Below are 17542 nucleotides of genomic sequence, written 5' to 3'. Positions count from 1 at the left end.
GCTGCAAGTTATAAGAGCAAGGAAGAAGACCTGAGTGAGGCATTCGTTCACACGCGAGATGAAAGGAAGGAGGAGTTACAAGACGATAGACAACGAAAAGGGAAGTGGAAATTACGCGAAGCTGAAGAGGATGGCAAAAGACATAGGTGCATGGAGAGTTACCACGTGAAAACTTGCCTTTGGGCAGAACACTAATGATATCAGAACTAGGCTCGTCCACACTTTTCCTCATTCATGCTTTTAGCAATTATTTCTCCTTATCAGTCCTCGCTCTTACGAGGTAGAGCAGTGGTTAGCACACTGGACTCGCATTCGGGAGGACGACGGTTCAAACCTGCATCTGACCAACCTGATTTAGGTTTTCCGTGATTTCCCTAAACCGCTTCAGGCAAAATTCGGGATAGTTCCTTTGAAAAGGCACGGCCAAATTCCTTCCCTAATCCGAAGAGACCGACGACCTCGCAGTTTGGTCCCCGCCCCCAAATCATCCAACCAGTCTTGCTATTACAGAATTAATTCCTTCTACTTCGGATTCATTAGCTCAAATAGCTTCTTTAGCAGTTTCTACCTTTTATCCTCCTGTGCGCAATTTTCTTAGAATGCGGCTCCAACTGCTGTTGTTGTTATGTTTCTTTGACCTGTTTTCAGATAAGGTGGCAATGAAAAATAATGCGTGAATGTGTCCCAAAGAACAGCGTAAACATGTCATATCGCCATGTTTGTGTTGGTTTCGAAACTACAGAAGTAATTTTTAGGCTCTCAAATTACACAAATGTACCTTGTAAAGTAGAAGTACCTCTTGTAAACGTACATATAGTAATCTATTCTTATTTTTAAATGAAATGCTCCCTAGAAGCTTCGATATTTGAGTAACAAAATTTACTCACATTGCACAAAATCACAAGTATGTTCTCCGCGCTGAGACGTTCACTCATCTCAGGGGCTCATCTGGTGCGTGAAATTTGTGAAAGCTCTCAATAGATGGTAGCACCAATCTTCCATTGTCAGCAGCGCACTAGCAATAATGCTTTCCGAGAAAAGTGCTGTGCCTGAACTAGGGATGAGAAAAACCGACCGGTTAAAACCGATACCGGTATTTTAATTTTGAATAACTGGTATTTGTTTGGTCTCTGTTATAACAGGTGTTTTTAAATTTTTTACTAATACCCGAGTAAAAACAGCGAAATATCCATAAGCCATAGAGCTAAAATTTTTCTTTTTGAAATAAATCTTTTTTTTTAGAAAAGAAGTAATTTTTATTCGAAAGATTGGCATTGGTTTGAAATATTGCGATATTGTAGAATATGGGAAGAGTGATCAGTGCTATTTTAATAACATAGCCGACAGAAACGAACAACAAAGAAGTGGCATAAAAATTGGTACAGCGTTATTGAGACAAAAATATACCTGTTGCCGTGTGTCATGGTTTAAAGTACAACTGCTATGTACGGTAGGTTCTAATAGTCGTCGGCGGACATCAGTTACACTGCAGAATGGCACCAACCCTAGGCTGGAAATACACTCCTGGATATGGAAAAAAGAACACATTGACACCGGTGTGTCAGACCCACCATACTTGCTCCGGACACTGCGAGAGGGCTGTACAAGCAATGATCACACGCACGGCACAGCGGACACACCAGGAACCGCGGTGTTGGCCGTCGAATGGCGCTAGCTGCGCAGCATTTGTGCACCGCCGCCGTCAGTGTCAGCCAGTTTGCCGTGGCATACGGAGCTCCATCGCAGTCTTTAACACTGGTAGCATGCCGCGACAGCGTGGACGTGAACCGCATGTGCAGTTGACGGACTTTGAGCGAGGGCGTATAGTGGGCATGCGGGAGGCCGGGTGGACGTACCGCCAAATTGCTCAACACGTGGGGCGTGAGGTCTCCACAGTACATCGATGTTGTCGCCAGTGGTCGGCGGAAGGTGCACGTGCCCGTCGACCTGGGACCGGACCGCAGCGACGCACGGATGCACGCCAAGACCGTAGGATCCTACGCAGTGCCGTAGGGGACCGCACCGCCACTTCCCAGCAAATTAGGGACACTGTTGCTCCTGGGGTATCGGCGAGGACCATTCGCAACCGTCTCCATGAAGCTGGGCTACGGTCCCGCACACCGTTAGGCCGTCTTCCGCTCACGCCCCAACATCGTGCAGCCCGCCTCCAGTGGTGTCGCGACAGGCGTGAATGGAGGGACGAATGGAGACGTGTCGTCTTCAGCGATGAGAGTCGCTTCTGCCTTGGTGCCAATGATGGTCGTATGCGTGTTTGGCGCCGTGCAGGTGAGCGCCACAATCAGGACTGCATACGACCGAGGCACACAGGGCCAACACCCGGCATCATGGTGTGGGGAGCGATCTCCTACACTGGCCGTACACCACTGGTGATCGTCGAGGGGACACTGAATAGTGCACGGTACATCCAAACCGTCATCGAACCCATCGTTCTACCATTCCTAGACCGGCAAGGGAACTTGCTGTTCCAACAGGACAATGCACGTCCGCATGTATCCCGTGCCACCCAACGTGCTCTAGAAGGTGTAAGTCAACTACCCTGGCCAGCAAGATCTCCGGATCTGTCCCCCATTGAGCATGTTTGGGACTGGTTGAAGCGTCGTCTCACGCGGTCTGCACGTCCAGCACGAACGCTGGTCCAACTGAGGCGCCAGGTGGAAATGGCATGGCAAGCCGTTCCACAGGACTACATCCAGCATCTCTACGATCGTCTCCATGGGAGAATAGCAGCCTGCATTGCTGCGAAAGGTGGATATACACTGTACTAGTGCCGACATTGTGCATGCTCTGTTGCCTGTGTCTATGTGCCTGTGGTTCTGTCAGTGTGATCATGTGATGTATCTGACCCCAGGAATGTGTCAATAAAGTTTCCCCTTCCTGGGACAATGAATTCACGGTGTTCTTATTTCAATTTCCAGGAGTGTATTTTTCTGGAATAATGTAGCAGTGAAGTACAATGCTTCATTTGCTTTAAAAGATTAAAGATGTGTCTGCCATTTCTATTAAGGAAAACATGATAACAGTAATAAATTAAAACTTAACAACGTTTCATTCTTAGTACGCAGTAGAAATTGAAGATACCTGATCTGCTGACTGTCTCTACATAAGATGCCTTTATTTACTTGTAGCCCTTAAAAATGAGTAACGCGAAAAATAGAGTTCTTCAACCACAGTTTTCAACCTTAAGCACCGATTATTCGTAACGTCCAATAATGTCCAAATGGTAGCTTCATCCCTTCATCCGCGGTTTCAAAATGATTTTTGAGCGGAGTTTCAAAATTATTTATTTTTATTTATTTATTTATTTTTCTTTTTGTCACAAGTTATCCTTCCGCTCTCCGGGCTAGCCAAGAGCAACTCCATATTCTGACTTACAAAACGGCACCGAATTGTAGTTACAGCCCACTTACGTATACTTTATTTCACTGGTTGAGGTTTAAAGAAACGGGAAAGTCATATGGCATTGCGGGCTCGCAGACGCGGAGAGACAGGTTCGAGATGTAATAGAGGAAAGAAAAAAAATATTTCTACCACGACAGCTCCTTTCCTTCTAACAGTTTGAGTGTTGTCTCTTAAATATGTCTGTTGATGTAGGTAGCTTTGATGAGTGCGTGCAAAGCTCTCTTTTGAAACCCTCAGAATAGAACCAGATAGAACTGGAACGCAGAATGACAAGTGCCATCCAAATTTGAAGTCATAGATTATGGCAAAAATTGAGCCAGTATTGGTGAATATGTCCTGGAACGAGAAACTTGATTGGTGTTACCTATTACCGTCGCCCGCCCCTCACAATCATCAACATTGGCGCCTAAGTATGCTTATATTTTATTGAACCACGAACTAATACTACCTATTTACAATGATTTTTTTTATAAAATGATGAAGCAAGTCTCATGATTTCGTGACTGCTGCCGTGTAGGCAGAAAAGAAACCCAATCATCCACACTTGGTATGAAATATGCTTCGTCTGCACCTCTCCTCTCCCTAGCGACACTAGCTTCACCCACACCCCTCACCGACTTAAGATCAACCAGGTTAAATTGTTTACAGCATACTTAGTTAGGAAATCGCTTGACCGCTGTACTCCTTACTTCCAAAATAACAGAAATTGGAAGACTTCAGGCTGCCAGTGCTTTGTGTACGAAAACTGACACTAACAACAATAATAATAATAATAATAATAATAATAATAATAATGGGTTGGTCCGCAAGTTCGCAGAGTTTATAGTTGAACAAACACAACAGACACGCGTAACAGAAACTTCACTCATAAAAAATTTATTTTCATCCACTATTTACAACGGTCTGCCAACGCTGGGGTAGCTTTTCGATTCACCGACTGTAGAAATGAAGTGGTTTTGGGGCGAAGAACTCGAGCCATGTTCGGAGCGCATTTTCAAATGTTCAAATGTGCGTGAGATCTTATGGGTCTTAACTGCTAAGGTCATCAGTCCCTAAACTTACTCACTACTTAACCTAAATTATCCTAAGGACAAACACACACACACCCATTCCCGAGGGAGGACTCGAACCTCCGCCGGGATCAGCCACACAGTCCATGACTGCAGCGCCTTAGATCGCTCGGCTAATTCCGCTCGGCGAGCGCATTTTCATCCGAAATGGAAGTTCTTTAAAGATTGTTGGATAGACAGCGGAAGAGGTGAAAATCGGAGGGTGAAAGATCAGACGAATAAGGTGCTTGTGGAATGACTTCCCAACTCAACCCCTGTGTAGTCTTTTGTCACTCAAGCAGGTTGGGGGAGGGCGTTGTCGTGGAGTAGCACCACTTCATCCAGTCTTCCTGGTAGTCGTTCTTCGACTGCGTGTGCAAGACCTCCCACGTGTTGACAATAAACGTCATCAGTGATGGTTACACCTCGGAGAAGTAATTCGTTCTACAACACATCCTCGCTGTTCCACTAAATGCACAACTTTATCTCTTATCGATGCTCACAGGTCTTTTTAGTGGAGTAGCTGCTTTTTTTGGGCTCAAACATTCCTTTATTTTCCTTGTGTTAGAATAAACACACTATTTCACTTCACCAGTAACGATACAGGATCGGAATGCTCGTTGTTGCTAACGAGCCAATTGGTGACGACCAAGCAGAGATGCACATATGGCCAGCCCTGATTTTTTGAGCCTTCCCCATTGCATTTCACATCACAGTTCATCACATCTGCCAGTTCTTGAATACACTGACATGGATCATTGTGGATTAATGCGTTCAAACGGTCTTCATTAAACGAAGGTCTTCCTGAACATGGAGAGCCACTAATGTCAAAACGATCCTCCTTGAAACAAGAAAACCATTTTCTTGCCGTGCTGTGTCAGGTGTCATCATCCGCAAACATCGCGCAAATGCTTCTGGCAGCCTCAGCTGCTTCCACCCATCTATTCAAATTAAACAGAAGGCTGTGTCGAAAGTGTTCAGATTTCTCCATTTGGTACTTAATTTTCAAGCGTCCACAGCTCCGCTCACTATCTCCAAATGAAAAAAATGACAGTATGTATACTCAAACAGCAACAATGAACTACAAACAAAAATGACGATCGATAGACAAACCCGCAGAAACCGGAACATCAACATGTAAAAGTAAAACGCTACAAACTTATACACCTACCTAATAACAATGCTGTGTAAGTCCTGCAGCAGCATAGTAGCTGTTACACGGATATTGTTGTGTTGTCTTTCATTTCGTTTGTTTGTTGCGAAATGGGTGATGGAGCAATTTATGGGCCCTTGTGGGAACTACCTACAACTCAGAGAACGTATTTTCATGAGATATTCAAATGTGTATATCGCAGTTTTACTGACACAGATGTGTAGTAAAAAGTAAAAAGCGTGTGTGTGGAGTGGGTTTCACAAGCTGTAATATCTACACCTGTTAACCCTAGAGCACTAAAGGACGGAAAAATGTCACATTGCTACTAAACCACCGTAAACTGTACTACTCCAAATTTATTCAAAAGAATTTATAGGTCATGCGTTAGTTAATTACAATTATTGGATCATCAATGGAATATTCCATACCAAATTAAGTACAAAATGTCCTGTTTTCTATCCAACTGCCATTGTAAATTTTACGGGGATTTAATAATCTAGAATTAATGCCAGTATTTAATAAAAATGTAATTATTGATAATTTATGTAATCAGTATTACAGGCGCAAGAAATAGTGATTATAGTAATCCCCTATTAAAAGTAATAGAGCCTCCTGACCGAAACGAAATCGAACCCTTTTTGCTTTTACCTCTCCGAAATTTCACTTTACTCTTCAGGGGGTAAATGCCCCCAGATATACCTCGCCTCACATTCAAAAACCGCTGCTACAGGAAATACCTACATGGCATTTTGCCATAAGAGTAATTGGCATCTTTGAGGATACTGAAGTCATAAGTTAAATTGGAAATTTGTGGTAAGTACTGTGGGACCAAACTGTTGAGGTTATCGGTTCCTAGGCTTGTACACTACTTAATCTAACTTAAACTTACACTAAGGACAACACACACACCCATGCCCAAGCGAGGACTCGAACCTTCGAACCTCCGACGGGGGGTGCCACGCGAACCGCGGCAAGGCGCCCTATACCAAACGGCTACCCCGCATGGCTCATAAGTTAACATACAGTGTGAGTCAAAACGGGCTTTACAAATTTGGAATGATACAGAATCGGCAAACATCTCATTTTGTAGCAAAAATCTTCAAGGCTCACATAAATCTGTCAAGTGTCATTTTGATTCGATGTCACTACCATTTGTGATGCGGTAAATATCCTCCCGGTAATTAATTACGTCCCACTTTCGTATGAGCAAATCGGACGTATCTTGTACAACAGCATCGTAGATTCGATTTGTCACGTTGACTAAATTGTTTGGTAGGGGTGGAACATGCACACCATCTTTAATGAAACCCTAGAGAAAGTCATCCATTGGTGTCAAGACTGGGTTGCCAGATGACCATGCTATTGCCCCTTCTCAGCCAATCCACCGACCTGGGGCGCAATTACCGACGAAGCCTCGAACTTTCCTGGGAAAAGCTGACAGGGTGCGCAGCAACCTTCGGTTGTTTGCCGTGGGGTGTGGTAAGGTGTCGAAGTTGAGTGACTGTAGGAACATACGACTTAGACAAAATTTCCAGCTCGTGTGATGAATGGCAGCTAGCGCTGAATGTGGGAAAATGTAAGTTAATGTGGATGAGTAGGAAGATCAAAGCTGTAATGTTCGGATACAGTGTTACTAGTGTCTTGCTTGACACAGTCAAGTCATTTAAATATCTGGGCATAATGTTGCAAAGCGATTGAGGTGGAACGAGCATGTGAAACTGTGGTAGGGCGAATGATCAACTTCGGTTTATTGGGAGAATTTTAGGAAAGAGTGGTTCACCTATAAAGGAGACCGCATATAGGGCGCTGGTGCGACCTAGTCTTGAGTACTGCTCGAGTGTCTGGGATTCATACCAGGTCGGACGGAAGGAAGGCGTCGAAGCCATTCAGAGGCGGGCTGCTACCTTTGTTACCGGTTGGTCCGAACAACACGTATGCGTTACGGTGATGCGTCGGGAACTCAAATGGGAATCCCTGTAGGGAAGGTGAAGTTCTTTTCGAGAAAATTGAGATGAATTTGATATAGGGTACCCTCTGCCACGCACTGTATGGTGGCTTGCGGGGTATCTGTGTGGATATAGATGTAGATGTAGAAATGAGGAGGTTCATCATGTTGCTAAGTAATAAACCATCCCATGTTGGTCATTTTCATCGATCTGTGAATCAGAAAGTTTTCAAGCATCTGCAGATACACAGTAGCAGCTACAGTTTTCTCCATGAAGAAGAAAGGGCCATACGCTTTCAATTTTCTAAGGACACAAAACAAATTAACTTTGGGGCTGTCACGAACGTGTTCCAGGATTGCATGTGGATATCGCTGGCTCATATTCTGCAGTTGTAGGCATTCACCGTCCCACTGATTCATCACTGAATATTACTATGTTCAGGATGTCTCGTCGTCCTCTATCTGATGCAAAATTTCGGCACAGAATTCCCAAAGAGCAACCTTATCCGCATCGCTAATGTGCTGTGTCATTGTGAATCGCCGGCCGGTGTTGCCGTGCGGTTCTAGGCGCTTCAGTCTGGAACCGCGTGACCGCTACGGTCGCAGGTTCGAATCCTGCCTCGGGCATGGATGTGTGTGATGTCCTTAGGTTAGTTAGGTTTAAGTAGTTCTAAGTTCTAGGGGACTGATGACCACAGATGTTAAGTCCCATAGTGCTCAGAGCCATTTGAACCATTTGAACCATTGTGAACCTAAGTCTACGGAGTACTCGCCAAACGGTCTTTTGGGGAATGCTATCCTCGCAAGATGTACGTCGCATTGATTTTTGTGGACTGTGGGCAAGGCTCTCCCTAACCTGTTCGACATAATCATCCATATGCGGACGACCTGGTGATTTATCACGTTGCATTAAACAACCTGTCACAACAAAGTTCTTCTGCCGTATTCGGCGCGAAATTTACGCAGAACAGTTGTTACAAAGTTCGCTTCATGAAACCAAAACACAGCAAACACGCTCCGCACCAGTGAAAGCAGATATTTTAACAGTGCACTATGCTGGCGCTCCTGCACTACGTAAATCAAACTTGAGGTTGTTCGCTACAAAATGTTACATCTACAGATGCTGTAAGTTATCTCAACAAATTTATACAGCATTGCAAAGCTTTAAAGCCCTTTTTGACTCACCCTGTATTTTGCATAGTTTCGTTCACTGATGTCTTGCGACATAATTTTCTGAACTAACACCTCATTTACACAAAAATTATTCATTTATGAAAGAAAACTGTTAGAATTATGTGTGGGCTTCTCTCATGTCCACACAAGTAACTGGGAATATTAATCACACCCTCATAGAGCATTTATTCACTTTTGAAAGAGTTCTGCTCACACAGTCCACACCATAACATTTAGCGCTAATATGACCTATGGAAGCAGTAACTACCTAAGTGATTGACGGCTGTATCAGTGTCTACTCGAAAGAAGTTATTTCTATTGTTCAGGACGATGAGACAGAAAGAAGAGGGAGAAACATTTTTCTGCATGAGCCCTAATTTATCTAATTACGGCATCGTGGTCATTACGGGAGATGTACACGCTTCTTGAATCGCTTTGTAACGTGGCTCCGGATATTTTTCAATGGTGTCAGCGATGGATAACAAACTTGTTGCAACGTATCCTATTGCAGGTTGGTCATAATTTCTGTAGCACTGTGACATTGCCTACTCAAATTCATGAGGAATCATGCAGCTTTTCTTTGAATATTTTCTGTGTTGATATAACTTGGTAGCGGTCTCAGGTCGATCAAGAATTGGACGGACAACGCTTTTGTAAGCGACCTCTTTGGTGCGTAAATTACACTTCCTTGGGATTCTTCGAACAATTCTGAACCTGGAAACTGAAAACCGTGACTGTTTCCAGTGACAGATCAACGATCGCACAGTCAAGTTACACTGAAGCCAAAAAGAAACTGGTATAGGCATGCGTATTCAAATACAGAGATATGTAAACAGGCAGAATACGGCGCTGCGTTCGGCAACGCATATATAACGCAACATGTCTCTGGAGCAGTTGTTATATCGGTTTCTGCTGCTACAAATGTAGATTATCAAGGTTAAAGCAAGTTTGAACGTGGTGTTATTGTCGGCGCTCGAACGATGGGACACAGCACCTCCGACGTAGCGAAAAATGGATGTTTTCCCGTACGACCATTTCACGAGTGTACGGTGAATATCAGGAATCCGGTAAAACATCGAATCTCCGACCGCTGCGGCCGGAAAAAGATCCAGCAAGCACAGGGCCAACGACAACTGAAGAGAATCTTAAACGTAATAGAAGTGCAACCCTTCCTCAAACTGCTGCAAATTTCAATGCTAGGCCATCAACAAGTATCAGCGTGCGAATCATTCAACGAAACATCGTCGATATGAGCTTTCGGAGCCGAAGGCCCACTCGTGTACCCTTGATGACTGCACGACAAAAAGCTTTACGCCTCGCCTGGGCCCGTCGACACCGACATTGGACTATTGATGACTAGAAACATGTTGCCTGGTCGGACGATTCTCGGTTCAAATTGTATCGAGCGGATGGACTTGACCGGGTATGGAGACAACCTCATGAATCCATGGACCCTGCATGTCAGCAGGAGACTGTTCAAGCTGGTGCAGGTCCTATAATGGTGTGGGGCGTGTGCAGCTGGAGTGATACGGGACCCCTGATACGTCTAGATACGACTCTGAAATGTGACACGTGCGCAAGCATCCTGTCTGATCACCTGCGTCCATTCATGGCCATTTTCCATTCCGACGGACTTGCGCAATTCCAGCATGACAATGCGACACCCCACACGTCCATAATTGCTACAGATTGGCTCCAGGAAGACCGTTCTGACTCTAAACACTTCCGCTGGTCAGAAAACTCTCCAAATGTGAACATTCTTGAGCATATCGGAATGCCTTGCAACGTGGTGTTCAGAAGAGATCTCCACCCCCAATATTCTTACGGTTTTATGGACAACTCTACAGGATGCATGGTGTCAGTTCCCTCCAGCACTACAGCAGACATTAGTCGAGTCCATGCCACGTCGAGTTGCGGCACTTGTGCGTGCTTGCGGGGGCCCTACACGATAGTAGGCAAGTGCACCAGTTTCTTTGGGGCTTCAGTGTATATCGCACCTTTTCGTCTACTTATGTGCATTGCATTACTTTTATTTATGTTTAAGTCAGCTGCAAAAGTTTGCCCCAGACGCTGCTCACCTGCAAGTCTCTCTGCATTTCATAACATGAACTGAAAATATGCGTCATTCAAGTTTACATAATTGCGCATTATGTGATGTTACTGACAAAATTTACCTATGAGTCAAAACATAAGGCGAACCTCCAGATCGAATGTTGCCTGATGGCGTTGTGGGAATGGAGTTTTTTGTTTGTGAGTAAAAGGACAAACGTTCGTGTCGATGATAGAACTTGCCATCCTTCTGCAGTCATCAACAAAGAGATAGATAAAACTGTAGAAAAAATTTGTGAAAACCGACATTTTACGATATCCTAGCTGTAGAACAACTTTCCAGAGTCTTTGCGGTGTGTGTTTCTTTCATGAGATCGTACGTTCCAATACGGCATTAGCAGTGTGCCGCTTGACACAGTCGCGACGAGTAAATGTCTAGGCGTAACACTGCAAAGCGATATGAAATGGATCGAGCACGTAAAGGGACGGTGGTAGGGAAGGCGAATCGTTGACTTTGGTTTACTGGGAGAATTTTAGGGAAGTGTGTTTCATCTGTAAAGGAGACGGCGTATACAACACTAGTGCGACTCATTCTTGAGTACTGCTCGAGTGTTTGGAATCTTCACTACGTCGGCTTAAAAGAAGACATCAAAGCCACACAGCGGTGGGCTGCTGGATTTGTCACCGGTAGGCTGGATCAACGTGCAAGTGGTACAGACATGCTTCGTGAACTCAAATGGGAATCCCCGAAGGAAAGACGACGCTCTTTTCGTGGAAAACTATTGAGAAAATTAAGGGAGCTGCATTTGAAGCTGACTGTAGAATGACCCTAATGCTGCCAGCGTACGTTTAACGTAAGGATCACGTCGATCAGATAAGAGAAATTAGAGATCGTATGGAGGCATATAGACAGTTGTTCTCCGCTCCCTCTATCTGCGGGCGGAACGGGAAAGGACTATTAGCGGTACAAGGTACCCTCCATCACGCACTACGCGGTTGTTTACGGAATGTTTATATAGATGTAGAATATGTTACGCGTGGTAGTGTGAGAGTAACAAAACTGAGACTAGACATTCAAAACAGACGACACAGTCTCCTGTGTACAGGTCCCACGCAGAAAACAGTTTGCCTGGCTTACGCAAGAACTGTTGCAGTAGTTCAAATTGGACTATTCTGAATATTTTCCCTGCAGCCCAGAGTTAGGTTCAAAGCAATTAACTAGTTCTACACACGAATTAGAGGCTTGGCTCCCAACATTGATTCCGGAGAGAGCTTCTGGATACTTCATCGAGCTGGCCGGAAACTCAGGCGGCTGAATTTTTAAGCAGAGGAGGAGGAGGAGATTAGTGTTTAACGTCCCGTCGACAACGAGGTCATTAGAGACGGAGCGCAAGCTCGGGTGAGGGAAGGATGGGGAAGGAAATCGGCCGTGCCCTTTCAAAGGAACCATCCCGGAATTTGCCTGAAGCGATTTAGGGTAATCACGGAAAACCTAAATCAAGATGGCCAGAGACGGGATTGAACCCTCGTCCTCCCGAATGCGCCACCTCGCTCGGTTTTTAAGCAGAGGGAGTTCGCTAGCATGTTAAGAAATATATCTAATGTTTCAATTTGATTTATATAGGACAGTAATACAAAGGTGTACTTTCAAGATTGTTCTAGAAAATTTTCTTTAACTATTTGCAGCGCAACGGAGGTTTCATTCCTCACAGCCGTAGTACACTCTCGCTCAGATTTGCACTAAACTGCTTCCGAAATCCATGAAGCCCATTGGTGCTTAATTAAACGTTAACATTTCAGATAAGATTTTGCACGTATTCCAGCTCAGAAATAGTACAGTTTACTCGCAGGACTAGTTTCGAGGCTAACGTAGTGATCTTTTGTTTCATTTTCACAGTTTACGTTGTACGTAGTGTGCGGTGGTGGTCTCCAATTTTGTTTGTAACTGGAACGCCGCTGGTCACTTACCAACGACGTTGAGGTTGAAGATGACCCAGTCGTCTGCTGCGGCGTCGGCGACGTTGTCCAGCCGCGACGTCGTGTCGGTCAGCCACAGCCTCGTGCTGGTGGAGAAGGCGGCCTCCGACTTGGACGTGTACGTCACGGGCACCGTCCACGTCGTCTCGTCGCTGGGATCAGCAGGCACCAGCCAACGGTTCTGTGGATGCCACGAGGTACCGTCAGTTACGCTGCTAGAACTACGCAAAGCCAATCCTAAAAACCCACAGTAGAAACGTGGACGGCTTCATGAACTTTTGGACCGGCACAGTTAAAGAAAATAAATAAATAAAATACCACAGACGTAGTGCGATTAGATACCAAATAATTATTAAAATAAAAATAAATTTTTGAAGTAAGATTTTTTAAAAATCGGACTGAAAACGGTAAAACAATTTCTCCCTGCCTTATACAGATTCCCAATCCCATACAGACAATCTTGAAAAATTTTACTTGTGAATTTTTTATAGCTGTGGCAAACTTGGGAATTTTTCCATTATAAATCTTACAAGTGTTGTCACAGCTACTAAGAATTCACAAGTACGAATTTTCGGGACTGTCTGTATTGGGTGGGAATCTGTATGGGGCTAGCAGAAATTACTTTATTCTTTTTCGTCCGATTTAAAAACTTGTTATTATTAAAAATTTATTTTTATTTATTAGGAAAGACAGGATAGCATACTTGGAGGAGCAAAATCCTCGAAACTTTTAAAGAAGCAAATAAATTATGATTGCTGCATCCAGATGTCTTATTTGTCGATTAGTCTAGAAGATTGATTTCGACAGTACTGCTACTGTACACCAGTGATGTTTATTGTGTTTGTCTGTGAAACTCAGTAAAAATTAGTCCTAAATCAGTCTAACTGTAGTCTTTTTGTGTGACCTGCTTGCCAAACGTTATTGCCTTCTGACTGTTCCTTCCGCTGATAACTAAGTTTCGTGTGACGAATGTAGTTTGCTGAAATGAAAAGCTGTGGCACGTGGATATGGTACGCCCAAGGAAACGTCACTCTTACTACGCCACTGTGGAAACGTATACAACTTGCAAGTAATGCCCACCTGCGTGACGACAGCGGAGCCGTCCGAGTAGTTCCTGGTGACGGTGATGAGGGGGAAGCCGGCCTGCCGCGCCCACGGCAGCATCACTGATGACACAGTCGCGTCGGAAGGCAGGTCCGACGAGGACGCCACCGCGTCCATCGCCGCAAATAGGATGTCATCCGTGGCGTTGCTGAACTGGCTGTGAGCAGTAGTGTCGTTTATGCACCTCGTGACAATTATAAGTTAAGAACATTGATTTTTCGCTCACGTAAGGTCCGTATTTGTGTCTGGAAAAGAAAGAGCTTCAAATAGTAACCAGATGTATTGAGCACCACTTATTTTGGGAGCGTAATATACGCTATTTCATCAAACGTATGAGGACACTCGTATGTAATGCGGAATTGTTCGCTAGATGTCACCACAGTTTAGGTCCAATGTCGGTGTTGACGGGCCCAGACGAGGTGTAAAGCTTTTTGTCGTGCAGTCATCAAGGATACATGAGTGAGCCTTCGGCTCTGAAAGCCCATATCGACGATGTTTCGTTGAATGGGATACTATGATGGCGCAGTAACAGCAGAATGGGTCGGTTAGGAGAGCCCAGTGGCTTCGAACGTGGACTAGCCACGGGATGTTACCTGAGTAACAGTATAATCAGGGACATTTAAACCCTCTGAAGGTTGCTGATGTGCCTGTAAGTGGAAACAAGAAGAAACCAGCACCAGACAAAAAATGGTTCGAATGGCTCTGAGCACTATGGGACTTAACTTCTAAGGTCATCAGTCCCCTAGACTTAGAACTACGTAAACTTAACTAACCCAAGGACATCACACACATCCATGCCAGAGGCAGGATTCGAACCTGCGACCGTAGCAGCAGCGCGGTTACAGACTGTAGCGCCTAGAACCGCTCTGCCACCCCAGCCGGCAGCACCAGACAGATCTCATGTACTGGTGGATAGGGACCGTCGAATATTGCGGAGGATGGTTGTAAAAAAATGGCAAGAAATCGGCGAAAGGATCACTCTTCATTGCAAAGTGCTACCAGCCGTCCAGCTAGCACAATGACTGTGCTTAGAGAGATAAAAAGAATGGGGTATAGTGCTCGAGCAGCTCCTCATGAGGCACACACTTCTGTAGTCAGTGCTAAGCGATGCTTGAGATGGTGTAAAGAGCGACGCCACTGGCCAGCTTATAACTAGAAACGAGTGATTTGCAATGATTAATCACGCTGTACCCTCTGGCAATCCGATGGAATGGTTTCGGATGGGCGCGTAGTTGGAGAACGTTACCTACCACTATGTGTAGTGCCAACAGTATGTTGGCCAGGATGTGGTCCTCGTATTGTGCTTAGGAAAACGCTAAATACGGAAGAAAATGAACAAATTTCGCATCACTGTGTAGTGTGTGCAACAGAGGAACTGTTCGCAAAAGATAATTATGATACAAAGCATCCTGCCAGAATAAAAATTGTGTGCCGGACCGAGATTCGAACTCCGGACCTTTGCCTTTCGCGGGCAAGTACCCTACCGTCTTTTTTTTCATTTTATTCGGCATTGTTCGTTGAGTTTGGTCTGGGCAGACGTCACAAGACATCCGTTCAAGTTGATCGTTGATTCCTTTACTCAGTTTTTTTATTACAGAGGGCGAGCAGTCCTCTGACCGAACACGCTGAGCCACCGTGCCGGCGACTGAGCTACCGAAGCACGACTCACGACCCGTCCTCTCAGCTGTATTTCTGCCAGTACCTCTTCTCCTGCCTTCCAAACTTCACAGAAGGTCTCTCCTGTGAAACTTGCAAAACTAGCACTCCTGGAAGAAAGGATATTGCGGAGACATGGCTTAGCCACAGCCTGGGGGATGTTTCCAGAATGAGATTTTCACTCTACGGCGGAGTGTGCGCTGATATGAAACTTCCTGGCTGATTAAAACTGTTTGCCGCATCGTGACTCGAACTAGCGACCTTCGCCTTTCGCGGGCAAGTGCCCTATCACAGTTTCAATCTGCCAGGAAGTTTCATGTCAGCGCACACTCCGCTGCAGAGTGAAAATCTCATTCTGGAAGCACCCTCCAGGCTGTGGCTAAGCCATGTGCCCGCAATATCCTTTGTTCCAGGAGTGCTGGTTCTGCAAGGTTCGCAGGAGACCTGTGAAGTTTGGAAGGTAGGAGAGGGGGTACTATCAGAAATAAAGCTATAACGACGGTTCGTGAGTCGTGGGTCGTGCTTGGGTAGCTCAGACGGTAGAGCACTTGGCAAAAGCTCCTGAGTTCGAGTCTCAGTGTGGCACACATGAAGTTTAATATCAGCGCACACTCCGCTGCAGAGTGAAAATCTCATTCTGGATAGTTGTTATATCAACATGACAATGCACTCTGCCATAAAGGTTTGTGGACAGTAACATTCCTGAAATGGACTGGTCTGCCCAGAGTCCGGACCTGAAGCGAATAGAACAGCCTTAGGATGAAAAGTGTCGACGTCGCTCTAGGCCCCATCCTCCAACATCACTACCTTCCCTGGTTTCGGCTCCTGTGGAGGAATGGGTTGCAATTTCTCCACAGACATTCAGGCACCTAATAGAATGTGTCCCCAGCAGAACTGAAGCCGTCACAGCGGTGGAGGGTGGAAACATCCCGTATTACTGCCCACCAATTGGTGCCCGGATTCCTTTGACCAGATTGCGTACGTCTAGCACTTCGTGTGAACAACCTGAAACGTGCGTCCCTTTTATTTCGGAACCATCGAAAATACCGAATCTAGGATTTCGGCACACAATAGTACGCTGAGATGACCTAATTTTGTTGACTGCTCATACCAGACAGTAAGGCGCCCATTCTAAAGGTTTTAAAAGAACGGTTACAGTGGTATAACTGTTATTGAAGTTGACATTAAAGCTTTTCACAGTGGTATCGGAAAAATGAGTCAAAATTACTAGGCCGCCGGAATCGGCTGTTGCGACCTAAACTCCGCCAAAAGGGGCCTCAGGCCAGGGTTTGTCGGTATGTGCAGTAAGGCGACAGACCTACGCCAATAAGATTAAACGTTAAGTCCTCATGACTCAACTTGATACGACAAAGATACAACTTCGAATGTCGTGACTGGACCTACGCGCTAACTTCTAGCATATCAGAACAAGCCTCGGGAAAGTATTATAAATATATTTCCATACTCATGTATTAGTAAACAGCTTTTGTGGCAGCAAGTGAAGAGTCGAAAGGCTCGAAACAATGACAGAGCCTGGCGCGGGAGCCGCACTTGGCAGTGCTTACACAACAGTCGATGCCGAACGCACTGCCTTTCATTTTAGGTTTTTTCCTCATATATTTCTGCGAAACGTCTTAGAGCCAATATTAAGAATCATTATACCACTGTACCCCTCTTTTTATAAGCGTCAAACGCAGTTAAAATTGTATCGATTAATTTATAAACTGTATTTGTTTCTGCATCTCGGCTGATACAAGAGTTGAGTCTAATACACAAGCAACAAAATTTCATGGCATTGGGCGTAATACCATGAGCCGGCAACCTGTTTGCGGTAGCTTGGACAGTTCACGAAATAAAGAAGGTACAAGTTTTAGGCAACTGGCACTGTCTATGTGTGTGCCACAGCATACAGATCGATAGGTTGTACTAAAAAACTAGAATAGAAACATGCTCGAGCTGCCTGTTTCAAGCCGTCGTTAGTAAAGTTAACTGCAGAAGCGGCAATAAAAGATATCA

The 17542-nt window shown here is 45.0% G+C and overlaps 1 protein-coding gene across 1 annotated transcript in view; it reads right to left on the bottom strand.

The window, feature by feature from the left end:
* LOC126474640 (aminopeptidase N-like) overlaps positions 1-17542 on the bottom strand; it is a 196818-nt gene that overhangs the window by 111749 nt on the left and 67527 nt on the right. The window contains exons 10-11 of the mRNA XM_050102118.1: positions 13847-14027; positions 12758-12947 (exon numbers count right to left, since the gene is read on the bottom strand). Coding sequence (XP_049958075.1) covers positions 12758-12947; positions 13847-14027 — 371 coding nt within the window. The remainder of the gene's footprint in view (positions 1-12757; positions 12948-13846; positions 14028-17542) is intronic.

This window comes from Schistocerca serialis, chromosome 4 (assembly GCF_023864345.2).
Source record: "Schistocerca serialis cubense isolate TAMUIC-IGC-003099 chromosome 4, iqSchSeri2.2, whole genome shotgun sequence".
In the NCBI taxonomy this organism is placed as follows: Eukaryota; Metazoa; Arthropoda; class Insecta; order Orthoptera; family Acrididae; genus Schistocerca; species Schistocerca serialis.
Note: the sequence above shows the minus strand (reverse complement) of the source record. Positions and strands in the feature narration are given on the sequence as shown.